General features: G+C 44.0%; 1 protein-coding gene across 2 annotated transcripts in view; it reads right to left on the bottom strand.

Annotated features, from left to right (window-relative positions):
• ABCC5 (ATP binding cassette subfamily C member 5) overlaps nt 1-18,723 on the bottom strand; it is an 80,914-nt gene that overhangs the window by 19,531 nt on the left and 42,660 nt on the right. For both annotated transcript variants that reach the window (XM_049628491.1, XM_049628490.1), the window contains exons 13-24: nt 16,551-16,675; nt 16,356-16,428; nt 13,500-13,703; nt 12,502-12,645; nt 10,045-10,147; nt 7,198-7,382; nt 6,668-6,814; nt 6,232-6,361; nt 4,647-4,800; nt 4,434-4,562; nt 2,063-2,249; nt 705-794 (exon numbers count right to left, since the gene is read on the bottom strand). In XM_049628491.1, coding sequence (XP_049484448.1) covers nt 705-794; nt 2,063-2,249; nt 4,434-4,562; nt 4,647-4,800; nt 6,232-6,361; nt 6,668-6,814; nt 7,198-7,382; nt 10,045-10,147; nt 12,502-12,645; nt 13,500-13,703; nt 16,356-16,428; nt 16,551-16,675 — 1,671 coding nt within the window. The remainder of the gene's footprint in view (nt 1-704; nt 795-2,062; nt 2,250-4,433; nt 4,563-4,646; nt 4,801-6,231; nt 6,362-6,667; nt 6,815-7,197; nt 7,383-10,044; nt 10,148-12,501; nt 12,646-13,499; nt 13,704-16,355; nt 16,429-16,550; nt 16,676-18,723) is intronic.

The raw sequence follows: 18,723 nt of genomic DNA, 5'->3' as shown, positions 1-18,723 counted from the left end.
AAACAATGATAAAGTCTCTGAGCAGTTCACAAAATAGGTAACTCCTGAGAACTGAGTTAAATTTGCGAATCCTAACTACTCATGACTCTGCTTCTCTCTATAGAAAACTGCTTTCAGAGTTCCAGCTAGGACACCAGCAAGAGGCTGTCTCCTGGCAGCACTGCAGGGAAGGTGGGAAGAACTAGATCATCTCAGTATCCACTAAATTAACTGGTTTCTAAACTATGAGTGCAGTTTAGAATTAACTAGGGGGCTTCTAAAACTTCAGAAGCTGGGGTCTCACCCCAGACCTACTGCATCGGAATCTCCAGCGATGAGGCCCACATCTGTCTCTGCCTAAAGCTCAGTGGGGGACACCGATGGCCTTCCCTGGTTAAGAGCAAGTGAACTAGGCTAAGATTTAAAACAATACGTGGTTTCAAACAGGGTAAAGAAAATGTTACAGTAGTCAGCTTAACCGAACTAACAAAATTCTGAACATTTTAGAAGTTAGCTGATGAACCTACATTCTCAGACACAATTCACAGAAGTATTTAGAAACTCTTAAGCTATTCTCTTCTCCATTCTACACATGCTGAAGAGTCGTCCCTGTGGAATAAGGCAGAGAAAACAAGCATCCTCCCTGCACATCCAGCTGAGGCAGTAAAAGGGCAAAAGGACCCCATGAAGGGTCACATCACAGTAAAAGGACTTCTCAGCCTGACCTTGATGTAGTGGTTGATTCTCTCCACTGAGGTGAAGCGGGCTTCTGTCTCGGATGCCAGTCTGACGGTAAACTGGAACAGCCCCGTTAGCTGATAATGGAAAGCAAAAGCCAAGGGAGAATTCATTATGAATACATGTCAGGCCAACAATAGAAAACCTGCTCCATCTAGGGGATTAGAGCTCAATATACGAACTAACCGGGCACCTGCAGCAGCTAGTTTTAGGGACTGAGTCATTCATTATCTTCCAATCAACTGCAATTCTCAGTGAATGTAGGTGGCATTGTGGTATTGCATGCACTAACTTTCCTGTATCCAAAGGATTTCCATCCATCTTTACATTTCCAGTACACATATCTGCAGCTGAGTAACTTCTGGGCTTCATACTTGCACCTGCAACTGCTCTGGCAGTCCTTTCCTCCTGAGAGGAACGAGTGAGAATGCAGAGCCCCTGTGTACCTCAGACTGAGGACCCTCAAACACAGCACATATAACACATATTCTTCCCCACCCAATAATCAAGTAAGTTTGCCTAACACGGACAGACATCTTTGGGAATCTGTGAAGATACGTATCTCCTCTTGGTTTTCTTTTGCTACTTACTTATTTTGATCTTTCCCATAGGGAAAAATGTCAAACATATACAGGAGTAGAAAGGGAAGTATAGTGAACTCCCATGTACTTAAAAAACTGTCAACTTAAAGGCAATATTGTATCATTTATACCACGCAACCCATCTGTATTATTTGAAAGCAAATTCCAGACATCCTATCATTTTATCCATAAATACTTTAGCTTACATCTCTCTAACATATAAAGACTCTTTTAAAAACACAATACCATTGTCCAACACCATGATGACACCTTAACAGCTTCAAATACTTAGTGCCCAAGTTCCCAATTGTTCTTTGAGCTTTTTAAAGACCTTAAGACTACCCCTAGGGGCCAGGTCTCCACGTGTAACAGTACTGGGAAAATCAGGGGCCTGAAAATAAAATGCATATAAGAAGCATACTGAGGACACAGTATTTTTTAGAAGACCAGGAAAAGGCCAGAGATGGGAGGGTGGTGAACATAGAAACCTACAATTAAGAAACTATTTTCAAAATCATGTTTATTTATGAAGAAACAGCACCTATTTCTTAAACACATGCAACAGACTTAAATCTCTTTGTTCCTATATAGCACTCGGATCTCTCTCCCATTCTCCCTGCCCAACCAAGCCTAGGTTGTTACTAACAAAGAGATGGACAGAAGCTCTAAGAGTCAAAGGCTTAGGGAGAGCCCCCTACCATGCCTCTCCTAGGGCAACACAGGACTCAAGTGAGGAGAGGTAATGCTCTGCCCCAGAGACTGACCTGGACAGCATAAGAGATGGCAAGACCCGAGTAGGCAGGGGGAATCTGCCCATGCATGAGAACAATCATCAGCCCAGTGGTGGTGATCAAGGCAATGCTGATCAGGTCCAGCCGCACAGCCAGCCACCGCATTGCACACGTGAACAAGAAGAAAGGACCTTGGTTGTTATCCAGTAGCTCCTGGTACCTGTGAGGGAGACAGAACACCTAATAGGCCAACAAAGCACTACACAGTCCTGGGGAGGGGTGATGTCAGAGTTCTGGTGGATTATGGATGGAGGGCTAACTTTTAAGTACTTCCTGTGTGTCACCAGGAAAATGCTATGGAAACCTAACGACTGCAGAGTATTCCAGGCTCCATACACAGGACAACTTGTGATTTTCCAGTTTTACTCCTTCAAAGAAACATACTAAATTTGTTAGGGAAAAATATCTACGTTAACGGCACAAGGAATGCACAGGGAAAAGAGACCAAATAAAGAGGCTGGTTAAGCTTTAGCAAAATGTCTTAGCTCAGGGGTCATTTCCTCAAAGAAAGAGAGGTTACACAGGCAAACTGCAGAAATGCCCTAGGGCCTGGAAAAATAAACTCACAGAGTGAATATGGTAAAATGGAAAATGTCTGCTGGGGCACTGATGTTGGGCAAAACGGTGCTTGTTTCCCAAGGCTGCAGAGCACAGAACCAGGAGCTAAACCACAGCAAAAAAAAAGACCTGGACAACCTTTGCCACTGAAGGAGCGAGACACTACTGAACCTGGGGTCCTAGAGAGCAGATCAGACACCATCCAAAGGCTTGGGTGTCACATACAACTACAACTTCAGAGCAGGGAGTCTTGCCAGGCAAATGTGCTTTGTTTAAAAAAAAAAAAAAAAAAAAAATCTCTTTTCTTCTTTATATATTTGGAGAAAATCTAGAAAATGTAGTAAAGAAGAAAACGCAGTATTCTCACCACTCTGTTAAAACCAGGGTTAATATTCTGCCATATCTTCTCTCAGTACTTTTTCTAATACACTTAAATTTATGTGTGCGTGTATATACACACACACAGTGTATTTTACTGTTTTTCTCTTAAAGTTAGGATTATTTTTCTGAGTCATTTAACCTAGACTTTCCATTCTAGATTTTCTTTTAATTAATTACCTAATTCTTGGAGTAGACAAGATATGCACAGAAGATTTAGAAGGCATAAAAAAGTTTGTTTTTTTTTTTTAATATTTATTTATTTTTGAGAGAGAAAGAGAGAGAGAGAGAGCACAAGCAGGGGAGGAAGGGACAGAGACAGAAAATCTGAAGTAGGGTCCAGGCTCTGAGCTGTCAGTACAGAGCCCGACGCAGGGCCTAAATTCTTGAACTGTGAGATCATGACCTGAGCCAAAGTGGGACACTTCATCAACTAATTCACCCAGGAGCCCTGGCATAAAAAGTTTTACCATGAAAAGTCAGTCTTTCTCCTGCCCATCCTCCAGCTACTCAGTTCCCCTTTCCAGTGGCAGCTAGTAGTTCCTTGTGCACCCTTTCAAGGATATTCTAAATGTCATCTATATAAACATATACTTAAAAGGGAGCATACCATGCACACACATCTGTATCTTGCTCTTTCACTAATGTATTTTATTCATTTTTTTAATGTTTATTTTTGAGACAGAGAGACAGACAGAATGTGAGTGGGGGAGGGCAGAGAGACAGAGGGAAACACAGAATCTGAAGCAGGCTCCAGACTCTGAGCTTTCAGCCCAGAGCCCGATGCGGGGCTCGAACTCACAAACATGAGATCATGACCCGAGCCTAAGTTGGATGCTTAACCAACTGAGCCACCCAGGCGCTCCTCACTAATGTATTTTAGAGATTATTCCATATCAGCACCTATAGTACTGTCTCATTCTTCTTAAGGGCCACAGAGTATTCTATTTGGGTATACCATAGCTTGCTTAATCAGTTCTGTATTGAAGGACATTTAAGTTAGTTCCAATCTCTTGTTAATACAAAGCTCCAAAATGACTATCTATGTAGATACATTTCTGATGTAAACAATCTTCAGCAGCTAAAATAAAAATGTCAGTCTAATGTCAATGTTCATCTTCTACTGTTTCAAAAAAAGAAAAGAAAAAAGGAAAACTCCTTCATATATAGCCATTTAGAGTCCAAAGCCAATAGACTCCAAAACCTGTATTTTGCCTTCTCATTTGCTTAGAAAGGAGTTCCAGCAAGTGAGTGAATAAATTTTAATCAGAGACCATTAGATCACTAATACTTTTTTTGTAATGAGCTTTACAATCCCCAACTCTGGCCCTGAAAGGCTTCTTGGACTTATTAAATGCTGGTGTGTTGACCCCCCGCTTTGAGCCCTCTGGCCGCCATCAGCACTGACCTGTGCAGAAATTCCTGCCCTTTGTTGTAGGCATGGATGGTGGCAAGGCCCTGTATGCTGGATGTGATGTGGGAGAGGAAAGGTGACTGTGTGATATTGTCCAGACGCTTCAGCTCTCGAATCAGCACCCTGGAGAGAGAATGAGTTCCATGTCAGAGTGGTAGACCAGCAACTCTGGCTTCATGCTGGAAGATGTAAACACTTCTTGTTTACCTGGAGACAATGTGCAGAACTGAAAAGAGGATGAAGAGGGGCCCCACCGCCACCAGGAACCATGGGAAAACTCCAGCGATCATTCCAACACAGAAGAACACCAGGATGACATTTTGGATGAACATCTCAGCCTGGAAGGGCAGGCGGACATCAACTGCGGAAATCATAAAGGAACAGGGAAAATGAGACCAAAAATTTTAAAAAAACACAAAAAGATTCCACAAATTTTTTGTCTGAAATTTGTGTGTTGTCTTTTAAATCAAAGAAAAATCTAGAAACCTGGTTGCTCTAATTTTTCTTGTCCCAGGAAATTCTAAGTGATCTTTCTTTCCCCAGTCCCTCTTTTGGGTTTACCATGCCACCCAATCACTTTAAACATTTTTTCCCTTTACAAAATAAATATGCTTGTTGCAAAATATTTGGAAAATAAATATTCAAGAAGGAAAATAAAAATGATCTTTATTCTTACCAGTACCAATAAACTGCTGCTAACATTTAAGAAATTTTTCATTATGAAAAAATTCAAACGTACACAAAAATCAAAGGAGTATAGAACCTTCAACAGTTAACAACATTTTATTCATCTCCTTTTAGTTATATCCTCTCCCAACTTTTTCTTTTTTTTTTTTTTTTGTTTTGTTTTTTTGTTTTTGGCTGGAGTATTTCATAAAAATCCCAGACATGTTGATATCACTGATTTTTTTCTTTCCATCTTTTCTCCGTGTGTGTGTGTGTGTATGTTTGTGTGTGTATGTGTGTGTGTAGAAGAAATGGGATCGTGTCATGCATCAGTTCTGTATAGTAGTGATGGTTCTGATCCCTTGTTACTTCTGGTCATAGCTTTACATTGGCTTATCAACATCTGAAACATGTCCTTGGAGGCAACGCAGGGTGACAGTTAAGAGCATTAGCTCTAGGTGAAAAGATCTGGGCTCAATTCCCAGTTTTGTTATCTAATAGCTGTGTAATTTTGGGCAAGTTGTTTAACTTTTCTAGACATCAGCTTTCCCATATAGTCAGTGGATGAAGCAATACCCACCTCCCTAGAGCTACTCTGAAGATGAGGATAATCCATCTAAAACATTCAGTACACTGCTGGTTACACAGTAAGCCATCAATAAATATCAGGTGCCACTACTATTATTCTGGGCTATGAGAAGTATTTAAGCTCTGGTGCTGGCACAGCCCATGTGACATCCAGAAAACCTGCCAGAGGTTGTAGGGGTCCAGGAACCAACACTGCCCTCAAAGTAAACATGTTTTGGAATCTCAGATGCTCCCATCCAAAGCATTTATGCCAACTGAATCCTCAGAACTTATTTTCAGGTTTAATGAGATCAAATGAGAAGTTAGATGGCAGGTAAGAAATCAGATGGGTCCTTAGCCTAAGTACAAGTTGCAATCTGGAGAAAATGCCAAAACTAACATGTTTCTGGTGTGGACACCAGCACACCTGGTGAGAGCCCCTGTGCTCTCAGAATCTAAGGCTGGATAGATGTGCACACCTGGTGAGCATCTAGAAGGCTGGAGAGCACAGGGAGCTGCAGCTTGGGCTCCAGAGCATAAAAGAAGAAGCGAGAAATACCTTCATCCATGTCTTTGGAAAACCTGTTGAGAATCCTCCCTGTGGGGGTGGTGTCAAAAAATTTCATAGGGCTTCGAAGGATCCTTCGGAAAAGTTCATCATGGAGCCGGGAAGAGGCTCGCAGTGTGCCCTAAAGAGCAGAGGACAAAGTGATCATGGCTCAGAGACCCAGGGACTCAGGCAGACTCAGTTCCTATTTATCCAGGTCACAACTCCACAGGACATCCAATCCCAAAGCTGGAGAAGGGCAAATGGTCATGGAGGAAAGAGGTGGGTACTAAGAAAAGGCTGGGGCTAATGGGATACAGGTCATTTCAGCTAGGGCCATCTTGCTTCAGAGATGCTCGCCTGCTCAGAATTGACCTGAGAGAAGCCATGCCAAAGTCTGACCACGGAGTTCCCAGGGAGAGGATGAGCAGAAGTCACCACTGCATACCTTGACAAAGACAACTCCTCGAATGGCTTTCAGGATCAGCATGACTGCCATGGAGAGGGCGTAGATGCTGGCATAGTACTGCATGAGAGGATTGTCCTTCATGCTGCTGCTCATAGAGGTCTTGTTCCCTTGTGTCACCGTGGTGTTCTGTTTGGAGGCAAGGCTGTGTGAGGCAAGACTCCTATAGACAGCAAAGAACTCCTACTCAGGGCCATTCTCAGTTCAAGGGAAGGTGCAGAATAATGACCATGGGATCTGGTTGTGGCAAACACAGGCAGGCTTTGGCCCCCACTTCTCTCTTTTCTAAATGAGGGCAGACAGCTTTCAGGTGTCCTATTGCTGCATGAGCTGGTTAGGGAGCAACTATCTTGTGAGGTTACATTAGGGACTCGTCTTTTTTATCCTGGGTAATCCTTGTTTATTGGTTCTTTCAATCAAAAACTGAGCAGTTTCCCCAAGAACACCCAGAGAATACAAAGAAATGGCCACATTATTAGACATATAATTTTCCCATTAATGAGTGACCTTACCCCACTTCCTTGCTTGATCCAGTAACTCAACCACCAATTGCTGAAAGCTGTGCTGCCCACATTCAGCATGAAAAGGGATATAATGACTAGGAATGCCAAGGGGCCCCCAGCAGCCTGGATGTAGACGCCATATACTGACCAGGGCACTGAACCCTGCCCCTTTTCTTCCAGTTGCACCAGCTGCCCTAGGTAGGAAAAAAAAACCAACAAAAAAAACACCATAAACTCAGCAGAAAAAGGCTACTTTTCTAAAACTGAGTCACCTATAGAAGAGCAAAATCAAAGAAAACCAATAGTTTCACATAGCTCTAGATCAGAATTATTTCCTCCTTATTAGAATATTATTCCCTTTAACATTTACTAAGCACCTATTATCAAGCGGGCCCCAGATGAGTCCCTGGAGCAGTAAAGAGGATTAAGACTATGTCCCTGCCCTTAAAATCCGGCTGAGGATCCTTCCACAGCCTGGTAGGACAGACAGATAAAACAAGCACATAATTATAATAAAATGTGCTAAATGCCATGTTAGAGACATATGCAGGGCAACATGGGAACATCCAGGTGTACCTAAACTATTTGGGGAAACTGTTTCAGGGAAGACTTTCTGTATGGTCTCAAAAGGTATGCCAGGTTTGACCAGGTGGGGAAAAGATGGGCACTGGCCCAGAGGTGGGAAAATAGCACAACCAAATCAGCCAAATCAGCAAGGCTAGAATATTAAGTGCGGCTAAGAGTAGCAGGAGATAAGGTTGATTAGTAGGGAGGCCGTGGTCAGAGGATAAAGGCATTTGAAATTCATCCCTCAGATAAGAATTTCTCCCAGCAGAGCACCTGGGTGGCTCAGTCGGTTAAGCATCCCTGCATCCGGCTCTGTGCTGATAGTTCAGAGCCTGGAGCCTGTTTCAGATTCTGTGTCTCCCTCTCTCTCTTCCCTTCCCCCACTTGTACTCTGTATCTGTCTCTCTCTCAAAAATAAATAAACATAAAAAAAAAAAAAAAAAAAGAATTTCTCCAGGTGCCTGGGTGGCTTAGTCGGTTAAGTGACCAACTTCAGCTCAGGTCATGATCTCTCAGTCTGTGAGTTCGAGCCCCGTGTCGGGCTCTGTGCTGACAGCTCAGGGCCTGGAGCCTGCTTTGGATTCTGTGTCTCCCTCTGTCTCTGCCCCTGCCCCACTCACACTCTGTTTCTGTCTCTCAAAAATGAATAAACGTTAAAAAAAAAAAAACTTCTCAAGAGAATGGGCTACAGGTGTGTGGAGATTTGACTCCTGCCTAGGCTACGGATGGCCAGATCAGCCGCCTCAGGCAGCAAGCAACCTCATCCTGTTGTCCCTGTACAAATAATGGCATTTCCTACGCGTGCCCTATCAGGACAAGGATTAGGAAACACTGCTTTGAAATGGGAGGCTCCTGAAAAGACTTCCTGAGGGAAAGTGAGTTAGTTGGTCTCCTGTTTTTAACTAGATCTCTCAGCTGTCTGTATGGAGGACAGATTTAAAAGGAAGTAGCTATAATACTCTAGGTACAAGATGATAAAGGCCAGAACTAGGGCCGTGGCAATGGGGATGGAGTTTCAGGAGGTACATTCATTCAGACATGGTGATTGGCTGAGGAGGAGAGAAAAGTTCAAGGGTCTCTCCTAGCGGCTCCCAGGGATCAGGTGACTGATGCTGGTGCACTAACACAGAGAAACAGCTCTACAAAAAGCTAGCGCCTCTATATCATGGTCAATGTTTAATTATCTTGGAGCAAGCCTCGTGTGCCTGGAGTACTTGAAGAGTTATGAGTAACCAGGTCAGGGGCTCTGCAGATGAGAACAAATGTTCCCTAAGGGTATTCTGGGTTTTTTTAATACTGCCTATGGCAGGAACCAACAGATAACTCAGGCTTCTGTGCTATGTTTGCTTCCTGTGTAGAGGTATCTTACTTAAACCACACCCCAATTCAAAGTCTCATACATGGTTTATGAAAAGGAAGAAAAGCTCCAGAGTGTACAAAATCAGGGTGGTTAACTCCCAACACCAAACATCCACAGCTTTAAGAACAAGGAAGTGAAAACGGGCCAGGGCCAAAGCACAAGCAAACCCAGGGAAGGTCCTGGTTTCAGAACACTAGGTGACATGATGACACAACAAAACCAGAGCTTTAAAACAGACACATTCCTTTCTTTCCTTTCTTTTTGGTAAACTGATATGCAGCTTGAAATTCACAAAGGTGAAAGAAAAGACCTAAGGTATTGTAAGTAGCTTTCCTAACTCTCAATGTTTGTTTTATTGCTAAGATAAAGGATTTAAAAAACAAACAAACAAAACAAGACTCCCCAGGACTTGTTTCCCCAGGACTCCCCCTGGGGAAAGTGCAACAGGAAAAACCTGCGCTATAAACTCTTCACCACAGCCCAGCTGCAGCCTTGTCAGAAAAAGCCAGGAGTGTATCATTCTAACGAGGGAGCTACTGAGGATACAGGCACTGCTGGTGCTGGAACATCTCTGCCTAGACTGGCACTGACTTCTAAAGAGCAGAGGTGAATCGCAGGAGGAAGGGTGTATCTCTAGCCATTATTCCATTTTTCCTCACTCAAGATGACTCAGCTGATTGTTGACACCTGACCCACACTGCAGAGAGAGGAGGCAGAGGATTAAAGGTCCTTCTTACTGCTTTGGTCTGTTTAAGCAAACAGAGGGTGCGCCTCATGATCTCCCAATATTCTGTAAGACTGTTATTCCAGAGGTAAAAGGCCAGAGACTCTAGAACACACAATGCTGTCAAACATTATGAATCACTACTTGGCATAAAGTTTCTAATAAACTTTAAGGACAAATCTAAGAGGTCAGAAAAGGTCGTTACCTTCCTCTGGCTTCGCTGCTTTCTCCTTCTTTACTGATCCTGTTTTAGGACCCTTGTCTTGTGATTTCTTCTGTGAACCGCTGGTTTCTTTTTTTGAATTAATCTAATAAAAAAAAAAAGTGTCTCCAGTTACAAGGCAGCCATTCAGACAAAGGTCCATAGGACATACTCGAGAATTCATCTGGCAAGCTGCTGCTACCCTTGAGAAGAAACACATGAAAACCTCTCAAAAGGGCCACCTATTCTCATTTCTTGTGCTTCCTCAACTCCTTCAATCTTTGAGATCTGGGTTCCTACCCTTGTCATTCCATTGACATTGCTCTCCCCAATGTTCTCAGCCACTCCAACTTGCCCAAAGTATTAGGGCTGGGGTCATTTCCATTCCTCTCACCTCTTATCTCCACATTACTAAATCAAATCATAGATCTGATCATTTCCCACTGCTACTACAGGATAAAATCAAACTTCTGAGCCTGATTTTGCAAAACCTCCATATTCTCGCCCCAGCCTAACTCTACATGTTTCTCTCCCATTCCCATGGCTTCTACTCTACAGCCACATTGGATTTCATACCATTCCTCACACCACACTGCCATTCTCTACTTCTGGACCTTTGTCCACAAGGGTTCTTCACTTGGAATGCCTCTCTCCTCATCCCAACTCAGTTAGTTGTTCCCATTCAGAGGGATTCAAATCTTATATCCTCCCTGAGGCAACTTAGACTCCTCCAGAAGAGAGCTCACCTCTCCCCTGTTCTCCCAGGCACTTGTTCTCCCAGGCATGCTGCTGTAGATGTGACCTGGTATTACAGTCCCCTGTAAGAGCATAAGAGCATTGATCTTTCCTAGGAGAATGTGAGTCCCTCAGGGATGGAGAGGATGTCGGACTCATGGTGATAACCAACATTCACAGGGCGAGCCCTAAGCACTGCCCATAATAGGGCACAAATGGACTTAATATAAACACTCATCAGGGGCACCTGGGTGGCTCAGTGGGTTAAGCGTCTGACTCTTGGTTTTGGCTCAGGTCATGATCTCATGGCTCATGAGCTCGAGCCCCCACTGGGCTCCTCACATCCGGCTCCATGCTGGCAGTGTGGGGCCTGCTTGGGAATCCCTCTCTCTCTGCACCTCCCCTGCTTGTGTGTATGCTCTCTCTCTCTCTCTCTCTCTGAAAATAATAAATAAACTTGAAGAAAAAAAAAAGAAAAAAAAAAAGATGAGGAAACCGAAGCTCAGGAAAGTTAAGTGACATATTGGAAGTATGTTCTCTCTGCTGCAATACACTGACTCTCAATATTCTTTTATTCCTCAGACATTTCCTATTTTAACTTCTCTCCCTCTCATTTTCCCCTCCATGTCTACAGTGAGGAGGAAAACTTCTGAAGAGTCTAAAGTACCCTAAGACTCATAAGGAGAGATCATAAAATCCAAATCTGGATTCTGGCATCTCTATAGAAGTTCCTGGTGACACTCTGAAATGCTTGAGTTATCCCCAGAGGCCTAAAATACATTGGTCACGAACAATTAGTTGTTCTGTATCTGAAATCAAAGAGGATGACACCCAAAGACTGAAATAGGACTCCCAGAAAAGGCCCCAAAAACTCTGCTTTTATCATGCATAGACATCAAAATGGTAGCTAAGAAGTTGCTTTTAGGCTAGCCTGAGTGCACCCCCAGGACCCAAGGTAGACCACAGAATAAGGAGTTCAATATGAGAGCAGGTTGGTAAGAAGGAAAAACAACGTCTTTGGTGTTTGCCTAACTTGGAGCCTGGAGTAAAGCCATGGAAAGCCGCCATCTTTCTGTGCTGCCACAGGAGGCAGGGTAGCAAGGCAGAAACAGCACCACGGAGTCAAATCACCCCCTTGTTAGTGAGCTGCTTAACTTTTCAGATCTTCCATTCCCTCAGCTGTAAAAGTGGGGGATAATCCCCTTTTGCCACAGAGCTCTATTAAAATGACTAAATGGGATGACATCTATAATGTGTCTAATCCAGTAATTGGGACACAGTAGGTGTGAGTTAGTGAGTGCCAAGTCAGCAGTCAAAGCACCACGGATCATTTTCAAATGTATGCAATATTTAATTTCTCTTCCCTCACTCCTTATTCTCTCTTGTTTATTTAAAAAGGAGCTCCATAATGCTTCAATCAGGATTGGTCGCGTTTATGAAGCTAAGTTATGACTGAACAACACTGAGCCCATATATCCTTCTCCCTGTCATTGCCTTATTAATAAGTTCTCAGTGGCAGAAGACACTGGCTCACCAGCCATATAATCCTGCTCTTCTAGAGTAGAAACAGTATGTGAACCAGCACAGCAGTCTGGTCACCAGAAAATAGGGCCCCTTCCAATAAGACAGACACTGAGTTCAGCTGAGATCTCTCCATCAATCACTATGGTCGTGTCTCCCTTGCTAGAAAAGAGGAGGCACACACAAACACCATGAGAATCTTACCTCAACTGGGGGTGTCTCTCCCAGCAACAGGTTATTAAAAATGGTAGCATAATCACCATTTAAATTCATCAGCTCCTCATGGGTGCCTCTTTCTGTAATACAGCCCTCTTTCATGAAGATCACTTCATCACAATCAGCCAGGTACTGGGGACAAAGGCAGGGACAACACAGTGTTGCTGAGATTTGTACAAATACATTCAATACCTATACCTTAGTTCAGAGGTTCTTAGCTGGAGGCAATGGAGCCTCTCGGGGGACATCTGGCAATATCTGGAAACCTTTCTGGTTGCTACAACTGGGGGCAGGGTACTGCTGTTATCTATCTAGTGGATAGAGGCCAGGAGCTCTCTGGGCCCAAATGTCAATGGTACCAAGAGCGAGAGAACCCTTGCTTTAGTTTATTGTGGCTTGTGACATAGTTCAAAAAACGTCTCCCATTTTTGGCATAAATCTGTCGATGGAGCCACATAAGCCTTGCATTAAACTTCACACCCTTTTGTTGCACTCAGAAGTGCATACAATTACAGACTTTCTGTTGCAGAATGGGGGATTAGCCCCCTAAACTTGACGACATATGCAAAGCAGATGGCAACATCCTGGAGCTGCTCTCCAAAGTGGCTGCTTGTCTTGGAATGACAGAGGGAGAAGAGCTTGTTTTCCTTAAACAGTTCCCACTTGCATATAGATATTAACACAAGCTTTCCAAACTATCTCATACCCAAACTCCAGTTTTAGCCTACTCCTCTTAGCCCTTTTACTTACTGATTTACATGCAAAAGCTAACATGCTCCAAGGATCTCTAATTCAGATGGCCATCTGGTACACCAGTACAATGAGTTTTATTGGTACATTGGGCCGGGAGCTATTTGCTGAGGAAATAAACACTGATGACTCCAGGAACCTCTAAGGAGTCCCGTGAAGGTACCTGGACCAGGCCCACCTCCCTGTTTCTGATTTCCCAAGCCAAGGTGGGCAGCCTGAGGAAGAATGCTCCATACCTGTAACTGGTGGGTAACAAATAGAACTGTCTTAGACTTTAAGTGCTTCTGGATAGCACTGTTGAAGATGTGGTTGCCCACATGGGCATCTAAGGCACTGAGGGGATCATCCAGGATGTAGATGTCCCGGTCACTATACAAGGCCCGGGCAAGGCTGATCCTTTGGCGCTGTCCACCACTCAGGTTCGCTCCTCGCTCGCCAATCTACAGGAGTCCAGAAAGCATAGTGAAACCTCCAGTTCAAGTCCAGTACCTTACTTAGTGATCACCCCAGTCACTGCTCCTCTGTTCCATCCATACCAGCTGCTTCTACTGAATTCCCCACCTGGATGAACTGCAACTCTTGATCCTCCAGGGCCCACACCAGAACCAGGGAAGCCAGCCCAGAGGAAGACAACTCTTCCTCTCCCATAACCAGCTGGTTACTACTCAGCCTTACTACCTCTGGCTTTACACTCCCCCTTGACATACCATCCCAATCCATTATCTATGGGCAGAAAGATCTTTCCAAAACACAAAGCTGACCATGTCCCACTCTCGCTTAAAACTCCCTTTCGAGGGGCGCCTGGGTGACTCGGTCAGTTAAGTGTCAGACTTCAGCTCAGGTCATGATCTCACAGTCTGTGGGTTCAGGACCCGTGTTGGGCTCTGTGCTGACAGCTCAGAGCCTGGAGACTGCCTCAAATTCTATGTCTCCCTCTCTCTCTACTCCTCCCCTGCTCACTCTCTGTCTCTGTCTCTCTCTCTCACTAAAATAAATAAACATTAAAAGAAAAGAAAAATCTCTTTTTCAAGAGCCCTAAGAAACAAAATCTAAACATACATGTCACAGAAGGCAGGCCCTTTGCCACCTGGCTCCACTGCCAACCCTCTCTTCTACTGTCTGGGATTTAAGCCATTTTAAATTGCGTGTGTATCTGAACCCTCACGACTACTGTCATGCCTTTTCTGTTACCATATCTGCTCAGTTCTGACATCCTCTCCTCTGTGAAACATCTCCCACCCTCTTCTCTACTACTACCCAAAAAGGGGGGGGGGGGGACTTTTTTCTTTTTTTAATTAAAAAAATTTTTTTTAAGTTTTGAAAGGGGACTCTTTCATCAACTTATTTTGTGCCTATTCAAGTATCTCATCCTCTCAGCTATAAGCTTTTTGAGGGTATAGATCATTCTCCTATTGCTTTATATCCCCAGTGCCCAGCCGTTTCTGTCTATGTAGCTGGCACATGAACATGTGAATAAATCAATTGTCAAATGGTAACTGGCTCTGTACTTAAAAAACCATTCATTCAATTCAGAGGTTTCAAATTTGAGCATGTATCAGGTCACCTGCAGGGCTTGTTAAAACGGATGGTTGGACCCTGCGCCTATGATTCAGTAGGTGTGAGGTGAGGTGTAAGAATCTGCATTGCTAACAAGTTCCCAGTAACATTGCTGCTGCTGATCCACTATGAATCCGGGAACTAAGATTTGAGTACCACTGAACTAAAGAAACCATTCTGGTTTGAAGGATTTAACTCAAGTCAGATGAAAAAAAGTGCAGGCCCCAGAGACCTCCAGGGTAGGTCACGGGAGACAAATATCAACAGGGAAGGACACAAGCCAGTTCCAAAGACTCACCTCTGCAAACTGCTCCAGGGCAGAGAGCCAAAGAAAGAGGCTTTTGTGCTAAGGCCTCTTTCTTTCTAATTGAAAAGGGCTCTCTGCAGACTGTATATCAGTAAGGATATACAGGATTCTGGTCGGCAGAATGAAGCTCAGAGAAGCTCAACAAGCACATGCTTGACTTATGGTTTTTTAAATGAATAGTGTGGAAAACATGAACTCTGAACCAACAATGGGATTTTGTTTAAAATTTGTATGACGTACAGAATGGCTAAAATTAACAACCCAGGCAACAACAGATGTTAGCGAGGAAGCAGAGAAAGGGAAACCATTTTGGCACTGCTGGTGAGAACGCAAATTGGTGCAGCCACTCTGGAAAACAGGATGGAGGTTCCTCAAAAAATTGCACGATCCAGCAATTGCACTACTAGGTATTTATCCAAAAGATACAAAAATGCTGATTTGAAGGGGCACATGCACCCCAATGTTTATAGCAGCACTACCCAGAATATGGAAAGAGCCCAAATGTCCATTGACTGATGAACAGGTAAAGAAGATGTATATATAATATACATATACAATGGAATACTACTCGGTGATCAAAAAGAATGAAATCTTGCCATTTGCAACAATGTGGATGGAACTAGAGGGTATTATGCTGAGCGAAATAAGTCAGAGAAAGATATCATATGATTTCACTCATAAGTGGAATTTGAGAAATGCAACAGATGAACATAGGAGAAGGGAAGCAAAACTAAGATAAAAACAGAGAGGGAGACAAACCATAGAGACTCTTAAATACAGAGAACTGAGGGTTGCTGGCGGGGTATTAGGTGGGGGGATGGGCTAAATGGGCGATGGGCATTAAGGAGGGCACTTGTGGGGATGAGCACTGGGTGTTATATGGAAGTGATGAATCACTAAATTCTACTCCTGAAACCATTATTACACTATATGTTAACTAACTTGGGTTTAAATAAAAAATAAATAAATAAAATGATATGCAGATAGGGAAAAAATTCAAATGACATATAAAATATGTATACGTTTAACACAAGTAGTGTTGATAACCCCGCCCTAAGGAACACATGCTTTCCTAACATAAAGTTTCAATGAAAGCAAAACTCCCTGTGTGGGTACTCCTGCATTTAAGATGCATTACTAGTAGATGGTTCTGGCACAGCCCCGCAACCCATCTTCCAGAATCCTCTCTGTTAAACACATTGCCCCAACAGGGGCAGAAGGCCTGTACCTCAGTCAGGTCACTGTTGGGAAGAATGGCCAGGTCAGGCCTCAGGCAGCAGCTGTTGAGCACAGAGTTGTATCTGAAGGACATAAAGAGACTAAGCATCAGGGACATGTTTGGAGTAGAGCCTGCTGCCTTGGGCTGCCTTGAGTCTCACACGGCCAAGATGGGAAAGCATGAGAGAAACCAAACATTCCTTGCCTTTCTTCATCAAATTCCTTCCCAAAGAGGATGTTGTCTCTCAGAGTGGCATTGAGGATCCAGGCCTGCTGGGCCACATAAGCGAAGGTTCCACTGACTGCAATGCTGCCCTCTAGAAGTGTCATCTAGGGAGACAGACACCATCCAATGGCATCATGATGCAAAAACACCATCCTAAGCCAACAGAACCCCCCACATTGCACAATGGAGTTCAAAGTTTTGGCAATCTTCTTGGATGCTTTTGGACCCAAATCCAGACCTCACCTTTGTTCCACAGAGAGAGCTACAGCAGCAAATAAAATCAAAGTTCTCCTTGCTTATGTGTGATGGGAACCCAGCATAACCCATGACCTGAATGAACAAACACTTCATTCAGCAACCCATAAGCTACTCGATATCCTGTCTCCCTAACTGCAAACTGTTTTAACTAAGGGAAGCACTAGAGTGGAAGGTCCTTTCAGAATTCCCCTGGGGAGGATGCTGTAAGGATTTAGAGCTAGTCCCTGCCTCAAGACCGGGGCAGGCCAATTCATCTATAAAATTAATTACTCCAGGCTGTTGGCTAAACCAGCTGCTTCTGTAAAATGAGGACCAAAAGGAAAAAAATTTGTTAGACATGAACTAGTATTGCAGAGTATCCATACGATGAGGATGGACCCTCTCGTTCAACACGAAGGCACTGCATGATGAGCCATGTGTTTCGAGTTGTGTTTTCACTCACAGTGATTGATATGATTTATCCATTTTATCCTCTTTCGGGGTTCCTTTTGGGACTGGCAGTAGACATCTGTCTTGAGTTAGGGATGTTATAGCTTGAAACAAAGGTTCATTAGCCAGCCTGCACATTGAAGCTTGTCCTCTCAAACACTGTTAGCAGACAGTGTATGGAGAGAGGTGCACCCACCACAGACCATAACAGTGGTATTAACTGCCCAGAAACTGGTAAGCACGCCGCTATGCACCCCAAGTGTTCCGAAACCCACGGAGGGTCTACCGCAGAAACTCCACACCCACACTGCAGACTGCCAACACAGAGTTCAACTCCAAAGAAGCCAGGGCCACCAGCTTTACCAGCCTCCCTGTCAAAGAGATCGCTGTCAGAGATTTGGTCTAAAAGCAAAGCCCCACTCTGCTTTCAACCTAACCACCACCCACTCAACACCACTGCCCCCTCCCCCCTTCGTTTCCTCTGTGTCTCTCATCATTGACCCTTAAATCTGACCCCTAAGTTATCAGAACATCTAGGAGAGGTTTTGGCTTTTTACAAAGACCAAGGGCTGAGCCCAATCAGTAGAGTCTCATACAGCAGAGGGGTGAGAGGGTTGTCATTCCAGATGATGTGAACACAGCCTTCCTCAGACCACACTAGGTACCACGGCTCTCAAGGAGAGCCACGCTCTACCAACTGTGACAGTGACACTCAACAAGAAAAAATATTCCATAACTGGACGCTACAAAACACCCTTCCCCAACTCCATCTCACATGAGTTTAATCTCCTCAATATGGATAAATGACTCATTGGACCTCATCCACCTGCGGGTAAGAATAAGCTCAAGTTTATCCTTATCTCAACCTTGTAAATCAAGCTGGTTCAATTCAAGATTAAAAGCAGGTGGAAGCACCTTGTGTTTTTTCCCTATTATTTGGTTTTAAAACACAGTAAAAGATAATTTGTCTTAGCTGGATGACCTTTGCCCCTGACAGCCCTGGGCTGGCCTCTGTAAACCATTCACTCTCTGCCCTGGGCTATGCTTGTGGGTCTGGAAGGCATAGCTCCTCAACTAGACCACCAGCTCCTTGAGGGCATAATTCTTTCCACAGTTGGTTGAAAAAGGAGTGCGGCTTTGCTTCTAGATCAAATCCTGATATCAATCTCTCTGACAGGGAGTCCGGTAAGGCTGGTCCACCCAGCTTCTTCAGCTTGTGGGCAGTATGCGGTTTGTTCACCTCTTATATCTGACATCTCCCAACACACCATCTGGCATTATATGCCACTTAATAAATACATGCCGAGTAAAAGAAGGCAGGAGAAATAGAGGACTCCAGCTAGACATCAACCAGTCATTCGTCAGGCGTGCACTGAGCCCGCTTCCAGATGCAACACCGTTAAGGGGTGGAAATGTGGGGGTGGGGGCAGGGGGCATAACGCAGACCAAGGGTTCATTTTGTTTC

Source organism: Panthera uncia, chromosome C2 (assembly GCF_023721935.1).
Source record: "Panthera uncia isolate 11264 chromosome C2, Puncia_PCG_1.0, whole genome shotgun sequence".
In the NCBI taxonomy this organism is placed as follows: domain Eukaryota; kingdom Metazoa; phylum Chordata; class Mammalia; order Carnivora; family Felidae; genus Panthera; species Panthera uncia.
This window is presented reverse-complemented; position numbering and strand designations above follow the sequence as displayed.